The 14,931-nt window shown below is 41.3% G+C and overlaps 1 protein-coding gene across 1 annotated transcript in view; it reads right to left on the reverse strand.

Moving 5' to 3' along the window:
* tgfb2 (transforming growth factor, beta 2) overlaps positions 1–13,768 on the reverse strand; it is a 42,667-nt gene extending 28,899 nt beyond the window's left edge. The window contains exon 1 of the mRNA XM_063879702.1: positions 12,582–13,768. Coding sequence (XP_063735772.1) covers positions 12,582–12,936 — 355 coding nt within the window. The 5' untranslated portion in view covers positions 12,937–13,768. The remainder of the gene's footprint in view (positions 1–12,581) is intronic.
* Between the last annotated feature and the right edge of the window lie 1,163 nt (positions 13,769–14,931).

Below are 14,931 nucleotides of genomic sequence, written 5' to 3' on the forward strand. Positions count from 1 at the left end.
AACCTGTTAACATACACACAATCTGTAAGTATAATTTGTTACCAGACCACGATTAGGATTTGTACTGTGTCTGTTTTACAGTACTTAACGAAATGGAATATAAGAACATGAAACAGCAAATGTAAAAATATAAGTTAATGTTTTCACAGCTAGTAACAGAGACTGTGAATGACATTATTGTCTGGGTTTATAGAGGTGATTTATGGAAAAGGAAACCTGACAAACATAGAGAGTAATGGCAACAAAGAAGAGGAAGAAGAATGAAAGAATGATAAAGAGTTGAGCAGATAGCAACAGACAGCTACATACAGCCAAGAGGAAATGAAGGAAACATCGAGAGGGATGGCAGACAGGAGGAGAGGAAGGAGGTGTCGGGAGCATCAAATAAAAGCCTGAGAATAAGTCGAGAGACAGAGAGCAGGAGAGGGAAAGAAAAGGCTCTGCAGCGAGGGGAATGTGAGCTCCCGCCTGTCTGGTTCCCTGCAGACACCTCCGCCCAGCCGCTCACCTGCCAATACTAAATTGAAAACAACTCCGCACATAATCCTGAGGAACTAAAAATAACCGGCGCTTTGAAAGCCGCTCCACCACGTCAGTCTCCATAGGCCCAATTCCCAGCAACAGATAAACACACATATACACAATGCTGATACATGCTCTTTATGCATTGTGTGACCCGGAGTATTTAGCACAGATATAGAGATAGAGGGATGCAGATTAACATATATCCAGTTCACATAGGTACGAGGCAGGGGGTGTGGAGCTTTAGCTACCAGCTGCACAAATCCAGAAATAGAGCAAAAAATATGATATGCTCTGCACCTTGTTTTAAAGGGGACAAACAAATGTCATCAACCACTAAATCCTCCTTTTGTTTTCAAGGTTTTCAAACGGCTCGCAGCCATATCCAAAATAACATCCCTATCACCAGTGAATAAACTGCTACAAAAATAGTTCCAGCACTCTGAGCCAGCGCCTGGCAGAGATAATGTGTTTAAATGTGCGCCTGTCAGTCTGTCCACAGCTGATCCTGCAAACTAATGGACCCTTCATTATATCTGCCATGCTAATGTCTGACTGTTTGCACAGAGAAGGTTTTATGGTGCTGGGGATTTACCATCTTTTATTAACATCTGTTATTGACGGCTGACCCCCAAGTCCTCTTAAGCTGCTGCTGGAGGCTGCAAGTGATCAACATCTTCTTTTGTAGCTTAATGCATTTCTGGCAATGGGCAAGGCTACCAATAAACCTTTCCTTGTCTGTTGAAGTCCACCTTTTTTTTGCTGCCAAATAGTTTCAAATAGGACAACTTAGTGGATTTTAACAGTTTTTTTTTTTTGTTTGGGAGTGGAAATCGACACATCCATTCTACCTAAACCCAAAAAGTCCCAAAAATATCCCAATAGAACTTTTGTCCGACAGCCAATCATCTTGAACACCAACATCCATTTTTCTGGTGGCCCATGGCCCTGAGATTACATAATGCAACAGGAAGCAAGGAAGCAGATGATTATTCTTATTCTACTTAAAGTCATATAATCTAAGACATTTTTGAGTGTAAATTGGTCAGTTTTTTTGATGTTCTATAATTGTTCCGATTCCATGTGAAGCACCTTGAGTTTTTGCTGTATTAGTGTACTCTATCAATTATTATTATTATCTGAGCAGCATATATAAATAAAGAGGTACGTTATAAAAAACAGTAAATTACGTCTATGATTAGAAATTAAATGTACACAATATGGTTAAAGGACACACATAATAATTGTAAAAGTACATTTGTGTGAACAAAACTATAGTTTTTACTGGCTTTAAGAAAACATGAGAGTAAGGTTGATTCTAAAGAAACGGCCAGAATGGAGATGTCACAGGAAAGCTGAATGTGAATCTTTCATTTACACTTTTAAGTAAACAGAACTGAATCCTATAAGATCATCATATATCTTGAATATTTAAGTTATTAGTATTAGGAACAGTAATACAAATATAATTAAAGAGGCCATATTATGCTCAGGTTCATATTAGTATTTATGTCTCTACTGGGACATGTCTCCATGCTTTAATGTTCAAAAAGCTCTTTATTTTTCTCATAGCTACTGCCTGTGCTGCAGCACCTCTTTTCACCCTCTGTCTGAAACCAGAGCCCAGTCTGCTGTGATTGGTTAGCTGGCCGGCTCTGTTGTGATTGGTCCACCACTTAGGGACGTGCTGCCCCTTAGTTTATTATGTACAATGTGTTGGAGTGCTAGCCGATAGAAGTGTCAGTGTTACATTGTAATGTCATTATGTTACAGAAGTAAACAAAGTAGTCCAATGTAGGGAACACAGGGATTTTAGCTTTTGCAGACCATTTACATGCACAAAAACCTATACAACACACAACAGGAAAGGGAGAACCCAAAAAGCATACTAGGGCTTCTTTAAAGTTAAAATCTCTCGTAACAAGTAAGCCAGTATCAGGTGATCATGAAGGGCCAAACTATCTATCCCATACATGCTCTTAAACACCAGGTATGAATCTCTTTTAACATGAATTTGACTGAGCCATAATACCACCCTGTAAGAACTGGTGTCTGTTTGCACTGCTGTAAATAAAAAAGCTTTCAGAAGGCTTGTTCGGGTGGCTCACTCCCAATGTTGTTTTATGAGAGCAAAGCAATTAAAAAACATGGCAGAGACTCACACATACACAGGGTGTGTGCACATTCAGAGTGGCAGCAGGGCAGGCCTGGCCTCGCTCACTGAGTGACACACACCTCAGCACCCACAGCTCACACAGGCTCTGCCACCAACCTGTTGCATAACTCGAGGCTGAGCAGCGAGACACACACAAGCTGCTGCCTTCTCCCCTTCCTCCTGCACTCCTGTTAAGACTATCATCTTACACAGGACTTGTGCCGTTGCTGTAAACAATACAGAAAGTGCTGGAGGAGAACTTGTTATTCTTTTAACTCTAGCTCAATCGCTCTCTTTCTTTCCCCCTTCTGTTACGCAATGCTGCTTGGCCACAGTGGCTGAGCAACTGCTCATAAGGCAGCAGCGTCCAGGTCTTGCGTAAGTGAACAGAGAGCGAGCTCTCAACAACAACCCTGTGCTGAGGTTCCTCACTCAGGAAAATGCTCAAGGTCTTAAGAGTTTTCAGCTGCTTTCTCTTTATTACTCAATCATAGGAATAAAGGATTTCAGCTGAACATGGAAGATTCTGATTAAGAACTGTAGTAAAGAAATTGGGCTTCGGTCATCACAATTGCATACTCCACAGAAACAAAAAAAATGACGGTTAGTTACCATGCAGTGTGTTTGCAGCAACGCAGCAATAACAGTGTGACGGCTAGTTCTAATACTGCCCAAAAACTACAGGATCCATCATAGTGACAATGACATAAGCTGAAAAAAGTCAGAAAAAGAGCTTAAGCTCACCGGAATCAAAAGAATATCAGTTCCCTTTAGCATGAAGATGATTGAATTATTACAAAATGCAAACACAAAGACCGTCTGAACACATGCTGAACAAGTCGCTGAGGCTTCAGTATACTAACCAAATAATGGTAGTAATATTGATAGACTTATTCCACTGCGTTTTCGTCATGCCCACAGATAAAATGCTGCTGCTTTTGAACCTGGAGTTCTCCTCACACGTTCCTTAATATCAGAGCTCTTTGTAGGTCTTCTCTTAGACATGTAGTTGTGTGTCTTTCTACAAGTGTCTCAAGGTTCTTGGAGACAACACAAGAAAGGATGCATCAAAGCTGTAGTTTGACTGTTATGAAATTATCTGAATACAGTGTGTACATCCCAGTTTTGGATTTGGAACAGTGTATATTCACTTAAGCATGTGGCCCTGTTTGGCCTGATGGCTGGAGCTCAACCCCCACTGGCTTCATCACTCATGCTGTAAATACAAACATCCAAAGCAGAACTTGTCCTTTTCTCTAGAGACCGAAACAAGAACCTTACATTGTTTTTTCATGAAGCTTTGACTTCATGACAAAGGCTGCCAAGGTTTTGAAAATTTCTTTCATTTGCCGAGGTTAATGAACTTTCCACTGTTCACCCTAGACGTAGAATAGGTTACTACTTATCCCAAATATCCTGCTGTTCTCATTTTGAAGGATGTACATCTTTAAATGTGTCAGTGCATCCCAGATCAAGCTGTTACAGTTGACGGATTGACAGCAGGACAGAGCACGGGGGTCCAGTGGTTACATTAACGTCAGGTCAGGTCAGGTTCTTTATTTGTACCCGTAGGTAGATTAAGTTGGCAGTTAAAAAGACATGGGATCCATCCTGACACACTGTAAAAACAAACACAGACAACAGGCACGTCTCTAATAAAAGTACACCCTGCTCTGTCAAATCTCAAAACATTTCAAAAGTGCAAACACAGTCAAAGTTTAAGGACAATGTTTCCCTGATGTTGATTTGTTTTAATGTTGAATAAGCTGGTCATATTATCTGACCAGAGCATTCACTTCCTTTTTTGTCTGCTTCCCTATTTCTGTTGTTTTGTTCTGTGTTGTCGTGTTTTTTTGGTATAGCATAGTGGACAAAGCTTCAATTGCTTTCGTGTTGTATTCTGACAATAATTGAAGGCTAATCTTTGGATTTCAGACTCCCTGATATGTGATGTGCAACATTCACATCTCAGGGATTCTTGGAACCTCTAACAAGCAGTGATTTGCTGTTTTTACACGCCTCCCTACAAAAACCAACAACCGCCACACGACAGGGTTTATTTAGAGAGGTGCAGGGGAGATTACCCAGTAGTTTCACTCTGTCTAACTAAAAACCATCCATCATGCTCCACTACGTGCACACTGGGCTCTACACATCATAACACACAAACACGTGTTAGCAGGGGAAGCTAACAGAGCCACATGTCCATACATACACTTCCACTTTAACACATGAGCCACACATTTTTATCTCAGTCCACATAATCTTTCACAAATATACAAAAGACATGGATAAAACCAGGCGGGCCCTCTAAGAGGAGACCTATAAAAAGCTTATCCTTTAAAATCAAGCACAGAGCTGGTGCCCTATAATACAACTCAAAGTCACTACATTGGGTGATAAAACTGATAAAAATGTTACTTCTAAGTTTTTTTATTGACAATATAATTAGGATTTGAACCAACAAGAAGTCCTGATGGAAACTAACAAAAAGGTGGTGAAAGAATGAGTCATTTAACCGGGAAATGACTTTGAACCACTTCCCGTTCCCTCATCTGGAGGTCAACGTTTTTAACCTGTTTGTAGTAAGAAGAAATAAGGTCTGTGGTTACTATAGCTAAAGAGATTTTCACGTTTTGTTCTACAACATAAAATACGTCAGTAAATACCCCACTCGTGAATGTCTGAAGCTTCCATATGTCTTTAAAACTGTGGCTATTAACAAGTGACTAAATAAACTACTACACGTCATCACGCCGATGAAGTCATTCACTTTATGTCATAAACAAGTTGCTTGTTTTTTCTGGCAACTGCATTTACAGATTCAAAATGATAAAGTGTGTTAATATGTGGAGATTATTCTGCTGAACCAAATGTGTTATGTATCATAATCCTTGTTCGCCTCAAAGCTGATTTTCTGCAATAAACCAAAATTCATTGGGTAAATCCCATTGATTTTTGTCGAGGGTGCCCTTGTGTTGCTAACTTCCAGGTCAGCCTACAGAAATACGTCATCAATGCACCTCTATATGTCAGGGGCTTTTACAAACGAGGTATAGAACAATATACAAATGTGTCTGAAAAAATGAAAGTTGAATCAAGACCAATCACAGCAGCTGGAAAAGAGGTGCCACCTTCACTGTTCCACCTGAGAAGGCCAACATCGTACAAATGTGGGCTATCCACCTGCAAGCTACAGTTCTTCCGGAAATTATACTTTCTGGGACTGTCCAAGCAACTTATACGTGCTATAATGATCAAATGCGTGTTGGCTGTGTGCTGCTTTCTTCAGTCAAAGATGGACACATCAACTAACTACGAACAGAATTAAACATGGACCATTATCATTGATAGGATTGTAGGTACAGTGTTATATTAGTTTAGCTTTAAAAAATCATTCTTGACCTAGGGAAACGTTTTTTAACAAACAGTATCAAGGCCCATTAAGTAGCTTTGGGGCAAGCAAAACTAGTTAACATTATTAAATGCATATTGGATATGGATGAAAGAACGTACAAAATCATAAGTGGAGTTTGAGTTTGTATGTAATTATCAGTGACCTTTATACTTTACAACAAATCCACCCATCAAATCTGCTGGATATTTGTTGGGACTGTCTCCTTTTGAAGACGTAACTCATTCAGAAAAACAGTACCATCATAATATACACTGCCCGGCCAAAAAAAAGGTCACAAGCCTGTGGGGGCAGTGCTGTGATCTGGGGTTGCTGCAGTTGGTCTGGTCTAGGTTCAGCAACGTTATGCACCCAAAGAATGAGGTCAGCTGACTACCTGAATATACTGAGTGACCAGGTTATTCCATCAATGGATTTTTTCTTCCCTGATGGCACGGGCATGTTCCAAGATGACAATGCCAGGATCCATCGGGCTCAAATTGTGAAAGAGTGGTTCAGGGAGCATGAGACATCATTTTCACACATGGATTGGCCACCACAGAGTCCAGACCTGAACCCGATTGAGGATCTTTGGGATGTGCTGGAGAAGACTTTGAGCAGTGGTCCTAATCTCCCGTCATCAATACAAGATTAAAAAAAATGAATGCAAGACAGAAATAAATGTTGTGACATTGCTGAAGCTTGTGGAAACGATGCCACAGTGAATGCGTGTCGTAATCAAAGCTAAAGGCGGTCCAACAAATATTAGAGTGTGTGACCTTTCTTTTGGCCGGGCAGTGTAGAATACAATTCTTCATTGTTCATTGGGCAGTAAATTCTTGTTTTAGTGCCTTTCAGTGATCCCACCCAGTCCCAGTTACGGTAAACTGCTTTTCTGTTACGGTAAACCCTTTCCCTACGTGTCGCACAGGACGTGAAGATGTTCCAATTCTTTCTTTTGTGAGTGCAACACTTTCCTCTCTAGGGGTGAACGTGTGGTTGACTCTCGGCCAGGCCACTGTTCTCTCATGACATGTTCACCAGGAACGAGCGACTCCTCGGCACACCCCCTTGGATACAGATCCATATCATCATAATGTTACGGTGTGCATATTTTTGGTGAAGCATGTCTTGCTACCATGTCTCAAACAGGTGCCACCAATAAAGCCTAATGAGTCAGCTAACCCTAACCCTGCCTACTACCACCTGGCCAAACCACTTTCCTGTTCTACTGTCAACACGAAAAAACCTACAAATAAGACATACGAAAACATTGTACAGTAGGCAGATTTTAGCCCTTGGGAAAACACTGGTACCAGAGCAACTAACCTGAGTTGCTGTATTGGAAGCAGTATTGGGAGGTAAAACATTGAATGACTTGCATCACTCCTTTATTCATGACACATTGACATCTTATTCTGCACTCCTGCATGGGGGGAAGCGGGTTGATAGTCAGATGCTCAGAATTTGCCACTACAGTGCACACCATTGCAGAAACAAGCCATTAACTCTTCAAATAAATCAGGAAACTCCTCTCAGTCTTTCTGCTTCCTATTAAGATAGTGACATATCCTTCCTGCCGGCTCTTTGAAGGCCTGCTTAGAGGCAGATCTGCAAACTAATGCCAAACAACACTTTCTGTCATGTATCCCCATTGCAATTTACACACCACAGGAATGTCTCATACCTGAACGGACAACACTTCCCTCTGCTCTGAGATTACCAGCTCTAAGTCATTTAGTTGTTTGCCAGATCTTTTGTTTCAGTTCAGGATATTTATAGCTAACTCCTAAAAAGTGTGTGAAAGCCTGCTGATTTTAATCCAATTTTGCCAACACAATGCTGTTTGAAAATAACCAGGTTCCAAGTGTGTAATGTGTTGAATTGTTACCTGATGGGGAGCTAATTACTGCCTTTGTATTCTGCTCACTAAATGAAAGCAGAGAGAAACATGTGGTCCACTTTTGCTCAGTAAATAACCAATAATGCTTTGGCTCGCAACTCCCTGCTGGAAACACACTTTATTTGAATGTTGTTTGAAATGTTGAATGATACCCAGGAAGGAGTTGGCACTCTGTATCACTCTCAGATGCCGTGCTCGCGTGTCCTTGAATCAAAAAGCAATGTAAATCAAACGCCAAAATATCACTAAATACAAACACTAGCTGAGAAGAAACAGGTTTTATCAGTGACTCAGGGGAACTTTTGGAGTGTGCTCAGCCATTTGTAACAGCCTTTCTGCCTTCAAGGACAGATTTAGCTTTATCAGGATGTCTCACACTGTTACACTCCTGATTTATGCACACCACAGGAACAGCACATCTCTTTTTGTCTACTCTGCTTTCAACTCTTTTGCAAAGGGCATGAGCAGTATCAATCGTAAAGTGTGTGTGATAAAATCGACTTTATCTGCAGTAAAAGTAATAAAAACACTTTACGCTAACATGTCACTCAGAGAGTTCGCATCACAAGAAATGTTTCCATTAGATTTTGGCATATTGCAGAAAACTAGCTTTGTGTCCAACACACCTTTATGATAGTTAACCAATTGTCCAGCAGGATAATCTCCACATATCAACAGCACTTTGTGATTTTTGAAGAAGTAAATGCAATTGTCCGAAATAGCAAACTAACCTTAGGCTATGAACGAATGACATCACTGTCGCATGGCGGCGCACCACCACCACTAAGCTGAAGATGGTCACGTCTCATGAAGTTTAGAAGTTTATTTACTTACTAGTTAGCAGCCGCCGTTTTTATATGGCACAATAGAAGCTTTGGACATTCACGAATAATGAGGAGGGATATTTGAGATGTATTTTAAAAGTGAAAATCTCTTCAGCTCGTGTTAACCACAGACCTTATTCCTACATCTCACCGAAAACACGTTTAAAAAGCAGTGACTTTGAGACGAGGGAACCATAGTGGTTAAATGTTGAGAGATTTCCGGGTTTTAGGACTCATTCCTGCACCACTCTATCTATCAGCTAATATGCAACCAATGGTATCTGGAAGGTAAGTAACTGTTAGTGAACAATATTTACAAAACATTTTGTATTCTACACAAGATCATTGAATGGTTTACTCTTTCTCTCTTTAATTATTCCTCCCTCAAGATGAGATGCAGAGGCAACAGGTTGTAGAGATGTATGTCACCGCCAAACAGGAATTAACTGAAAAAATCTGAGAAAAAACAGGCCCTGCTTTTCAGATTGACCTTGAGACCCTAATATTATTCTGCCTTAAATAACAACACATGAAAGAACCTGACATTCAAGAAAGGGAATGGGTGTATATCACCTTTCCTTCTATAGGTGCAAGCAGATTATGTCATGGACAGCTATCATTTCATTGGCTAAGCATTGAAAAAAAAAGATGAATCGTATAGAAACCTTGATAAGTGCTGAAGTCATTTTAAGCTACGGACTATTTTTCTGAAACAATACGATCATTTTCAAATCAATAAAATCTCTTGGATAACTGGACTTAAACTCCCACTGTACATTTTATATTCTATTTAATATTCCATTCCTTAAACATTTAATGTATATATAATATCCTGCTTTATATTTTGTTTTTGTTTATATTTTGTCCGACATGTATATTTTCTACTTTTTTAATGCTATTTTATTTCTGTTGTAATGTTCAATGCCTTGTCTTTATGTTGCTGCAACGCAAATATTTCCCAAATTGGGATCAATAAAGTACTCAATATGTTTCAAAATGGTGGTCAGTTGGTTTCTTCAAGAAAAACCAAATCATCAAAAATGTTGGGTGTGGGCTCAACAGAGTTAGGGCAAACATTTTCAGAATATATTAATTAAAGTGAGAATTAGTATGGCTGAAGCAGGATGCAACCTGTCCCATGTTTCATTAGATCGCCCCTCTCTGTTTGCTCAGATTGGTTCCAAATGGACGTTAAAAGTTACGAGCTACCAACTCAGTGTCTCTCCTGCGGGAATGTCCCATCAGTGAGTGGTAGGCAGGGTATACACAGCGAACTAGTGTTAAATAAACGACTGTGAGACGTGGGACAGTGTCTCCAACCCCTTCCATATGCGCGCGCCCCCCCCCCCCCTACTACCCAGCATTTCTGAAAGGCTTTCAGGGCCAGTGTGCCCCTCACTGCTGCCTCTGAGGATTACCTGGCACCGGACCAAATGAGATATTGTGTGTGTGATATTTAGTTTCACACAACTCACGCTCACAAGTCAAGTTAAAGAGACTAAATAAATGGAGCCTATATCAGCTGAGGGGTTCAGCATCTGTCTCCAGATGTGAGGACCTGGTCAGTGTCACCGCCTCACATGAATGGAAATCAATTCTGGCCTCCTTCCTCCCTGCGTGTTGACTCAGTAATATTTATACCCTGCAAATGCTTTCCTGACTGCACTTGGCACCAGGCCAGATCTATTCATATTTAAGGTATTTACACAAGAGGCATGGCCAAGGATAACATCTGATGCAAAATACACCTCAGGGCATACAAAATGTCGAGCTAATTTATTTTTGCTTCACTTCATGCGCTCCTATTTCCGATGTGAATGGCAAAACAATACTGGGGTCAATGGCTCTGCAGTTTCATTTAATATGATTATTATGTCTCTACCGCCAGGCCCTGTCTTCTGATGTGTCTTTGATCTGAGGAGAAATTCATCTTCTCCACATGGGAGGTCAAAGGTCAGGGTCAGCCACAGAGCAGCACCACTGTAGCTGGTGGAGTCAGTGCAGTAGCCTTCTGCGTGAAGCGTTACTCAACCATGACTTCCTCTGCAAACTACATGTTGTTTTAAATTGATAAATGAAACAACACACTCAGCTATAACCATCACATCTTTGAGGTATCAGCATGGATTTCAGTTTATCTGTGGAAATACTGTATGCCAGAACACATTTTAGGCATCGTTGTGCCAAACAGAGCGACAGTGGAACAGTAAAGGGCAAACTCTTGTAATGCTGACACTGATGTGTTTGCTCAAAAGGGTGATCCATAAAAAAATATGCAATTTACTCACAGACAAAGCCTAGTAAAATCAAAGGTGCTGAAAATGCATTCCAGGAAAGCCAAAAGTAAATAAGCTGATGAATTTGAACATCCACACATTACTAACTTAACTAAATCAAAGTATGACACTGATCAAGCAGAAGTGGGTCCTACACAACATCAAAGGCTTGTCTTGCAAACTTGATGAGAATAATATATATTAAGAACATCGGAAGAAGAAAGAAGTAGCTTCTCGCCTGCCATGTTATTAAAAATGAAAAATTGGCATAAAGTCATATAGACAACATATTGTTTTACTCTAAATCTCCTCTACGACATCTCTACAAAATACACTGTAACTTGCCTATTTCTCATGAAAAATGCGTACTTATAGCAAAACAATTGAACTTGGTAATATGCAGACCATTACAGGCAGCTAAGTGTACAAGCGCATCCTGCCTCGCCCCATCTCTCCTGTTGAGTTTAAGGGCTGCTGGAATCCATAAGTATTGCATTGCTGCCATCTGCACCTTTAATGTGATTGACAGGTCCTCGAGCCAGCTCTTCTTTGTCCTCTCATGTTGCTGACATACTAATATGGATGTATGAAGAGAATTGGATATAGTGTCAGAGGCAGGATTTAGTTAAAAAACTGTCTATTGTTTTACAGACAGCTCTTTACCCAATGTAAGTCAATGGGGAAAGTATTTTAGGGCCCAATGACATCACGGACTCAAGCAGAAGTTGTAATGCCACCGTTTGTCCACTATGAAATTATACTTCAATACCCGTCGCATTTCCTTGGGGCTGGTACGCTCAGAGACTCACTATTGCCTCTAGTGGAACAAGTGGTATCACAAGACTGGACGGGCGGGGTTAGTCATCTAAGCATGCTAATTTCAAAAGATATTTGTACAACACTTAGATGTCTTTGATGCATGTAAACATATTAGGTTTTTTTTTTCAATGATTTGAACAAAATTATACCCATATTATACAAATTGTCCCCCAACAGAGGAACTCAGCAAACAGCCTAACACCTGGAATACTGCTGTTGGTTTTCACTGCAGACATTTGGGCGGCTAAGGCAAAGACTAAAGGTTAAAAATAAACAAAAAACGTTGCCCCTGCAACAGATCAGTCCAGCCATGGACAGAGTGACAACACTGCCAACAGTATACATATGTTATGGTAAAATGGTTAAATACAGAACCAGGTTTCTCTAATGTGATGTTGTTGTTCTGGCCTGCTGTTCTCAGAGTTAGATTCAGAGATGTTGTTGATGTCCAAAGAACTGCACCCCCTACCCCCTACCCCCCACCCCTATTACATCTGGCTGTTTCCCCTGCACTCATCCAGCTAAGCGCGATGGGACGAGTTTTCCAAAACAATGACAAATACACGTGAACACGTCCAAACGCTGAGCCTATACGGACTTGAGTCCTTTAAACTTCACACTGAAGTACCAACAGTGTGTGTGTCATTAATAAGGTTATGCACACTTGAACAAACACACACAAACGTACTTAGCCTACTCTCTGACGGGTACACTGGCTGCATGTCGATCTTGTGCACCTCCTTGGCGTAGTACTCCTCTTCGCTGCGCTGGCGCTCGCACGTCGCGGCGCGCTCGTTCGCCTTCTCCTGCAGCAGGTCGCGCGTGCTGTTGTAAATGGCGACAATGTCCTGAGACACCTCGTCGGGCTCGGGGAAGTCCTCCGGCGGACTGCTGAGCTTCAGCTTGCTCAGGATCTGCCCTCGGATAGCCTCGATGCGCTTCTTCTTGAACTGATCCATGTCCAGCGTGCTGCACGTGGACAGACTGAGCGCCACGGCGGCTAAATCCAGAGTGAGGAGAAGACTGACCACACACAGGTTCATTTTCCCCTCTTCAAATCTCAAATAATAAAACTAAAAAAATGTTCACCAAAGCGATTTAAATATCTCCAGGCAGACGCATTTCTCGTACACAAGCCTAAGTAAAGAGCATTTAGGGCTCCAAAAATGGTCTTTTTCTAATTCCACAGTTTGTTTAAAGTATACCTGAAAATCCATTCAACTGTCCCCGCAGAAAGAGCCGATATTCGGTCAGAAAGGATCGCGAGGAACTATTCATGGATGGCGGTGATCTCACAGCCGGAGTGCGTAAAGGTGCAGCTGGATGGTGCCGGGGGGTGACGCGCGGCCATCCGAAGCATCTGAGATATATGGAGGAGAAGAGGAGAGTTAGAGACAGCTGAGGGTCTGGTCAGCCGGACGCACAGCCTGCGGGTCTGCGCACACCTCCACCGCATCCGCGCGCTCCACCCGCACCTCGGCCAGGTTCCTATCCGTCAGATTCAGAGAGTGGATGTGCGACACGATGCTTTTTATTCTCTAGACATATCATAACAAAACATCCGAACCAAAACGCAGTCCTGGTGTCCTGGTTGTGAACTTTATTCCAAGTTTTAAAATCAATAATCCATATAGAAGTGTGATTTCAGGATGAAAAGTCTTCCTCGGAAAAACAGCTCGGAGTTTGCCTTCGGGGCGACAGCATAGCGTGTTTACGCGTCTCCCTCAACCCATCTAGTCTGGGAACGACTCGTCTTTGCGCGTGCCAAGCGGACATCAGAGTTGGAGCGTTATAAAGGACTGAAGTTTGCACGTGCTTCCCCTCCGCGCGCTTCACTCCGAAGCTGTGGTCATCAGTGTGGAAGCAGGGAACCCCTTCAATCCACGTTACAGAGCTTTTACTGTAAATAGGAGCGCTCGCTGAGCCCATTGGGACAGCGCTGCAGCGGCTAACGGACCACTGCCCCCCTACCCCGCGCGGTTTGACGCAGGGTCTTAGAGCCCGTTCGTGCGAGACATCTAAAACTGTTTAGAACAACATCTAAAATGTCCTTTGTTTTTCTACTCTTTAAAAGGGTCGATGATACAATAGATATTTCTTATATTACTAAAACCCTTTTGGTTATTTGATAATAACTAAAAGTGTGAATTCATACTCTCATACTCACAATAAGACTCGATTCAAGGTTGTTTATATTTATTACGTAAACACATTTTTTAAAATCACATTTTTGAAGATGTATTTTTTATAATTTATTACCAAAAGTATTTAAAAAATAAAGGTACTTATAACAAACATAAGAAAGGAGAACAATGTTGCTGTTTAATAATTTCAAGTGGCTGTATTGTTGTTGGGCCAACATGCAATAAAGAACATAAAATTGATCAAACAAATATGATCACCTTAAAAGAGACTGCTATATTTTTGATGTGCCTACTTGTATCCTGTTTGGGCCACCTGCGTAAATTCTCTGGTTGAATTTAATCGATTACATCTATTTATGAGGTGCACTTTCAGCATAGTGTTACTGGAAGTGTCATTTTATCGCAATCATAACAATAAGAACAAGATGTGAATAGGAAAATAAACAGCAAGCACAGTAGAAAAAAACCTAATGAAGTCTGAAACACCGTACCTGCTGGGTGGTCCAAGGGAAGAGGACGATCGGCTACCTTTTTCATGAAGGTCTGAATTGTTTCCACTTGCATTTGTAGACAGACAACTGAGAAAACTGTGATAAAGGGGGAAACAAATGTAATATTTAAAACATTTGAAACTAAATCCCCCAAAATATCTCTGTGGAGCATTCCAAACAATGTTTCTCAATCTAAATCCTTAGAAATGGAACTCCTTTATATTCAATACATAGCTCCCCATGTGGTGCTCTCTGCAGGACTCTGGTCATCTCGTCACGCTCGTAATGACCGCGCACGGTGTAATAAGAAAGCCATGAGTACATATTGAATATCAGTTTAAGTTATAACATGATGACAGATCCTGGGTCTGCTCCTGTCCCCTCCTGCTCCGGCAGCTCCCAC

This window comes from Eleginops maclovinus, chromosome 3, assembly GCF_036324505.1.
Source record: "Eleginops maclovinus isolate JMC-PN-2008 ecotype Puerto Natales chromosome 3, JC_Emac_rtc_rv5, whole genome shotgun sequence".
NCBI classification, from domain to species: domain Eukaryota; kingdom Metazoa; phylum Chordata; class Actinopteri; order Perciformes; family Eleginopidae; genus Eleginops; species Eleginops maclovinus.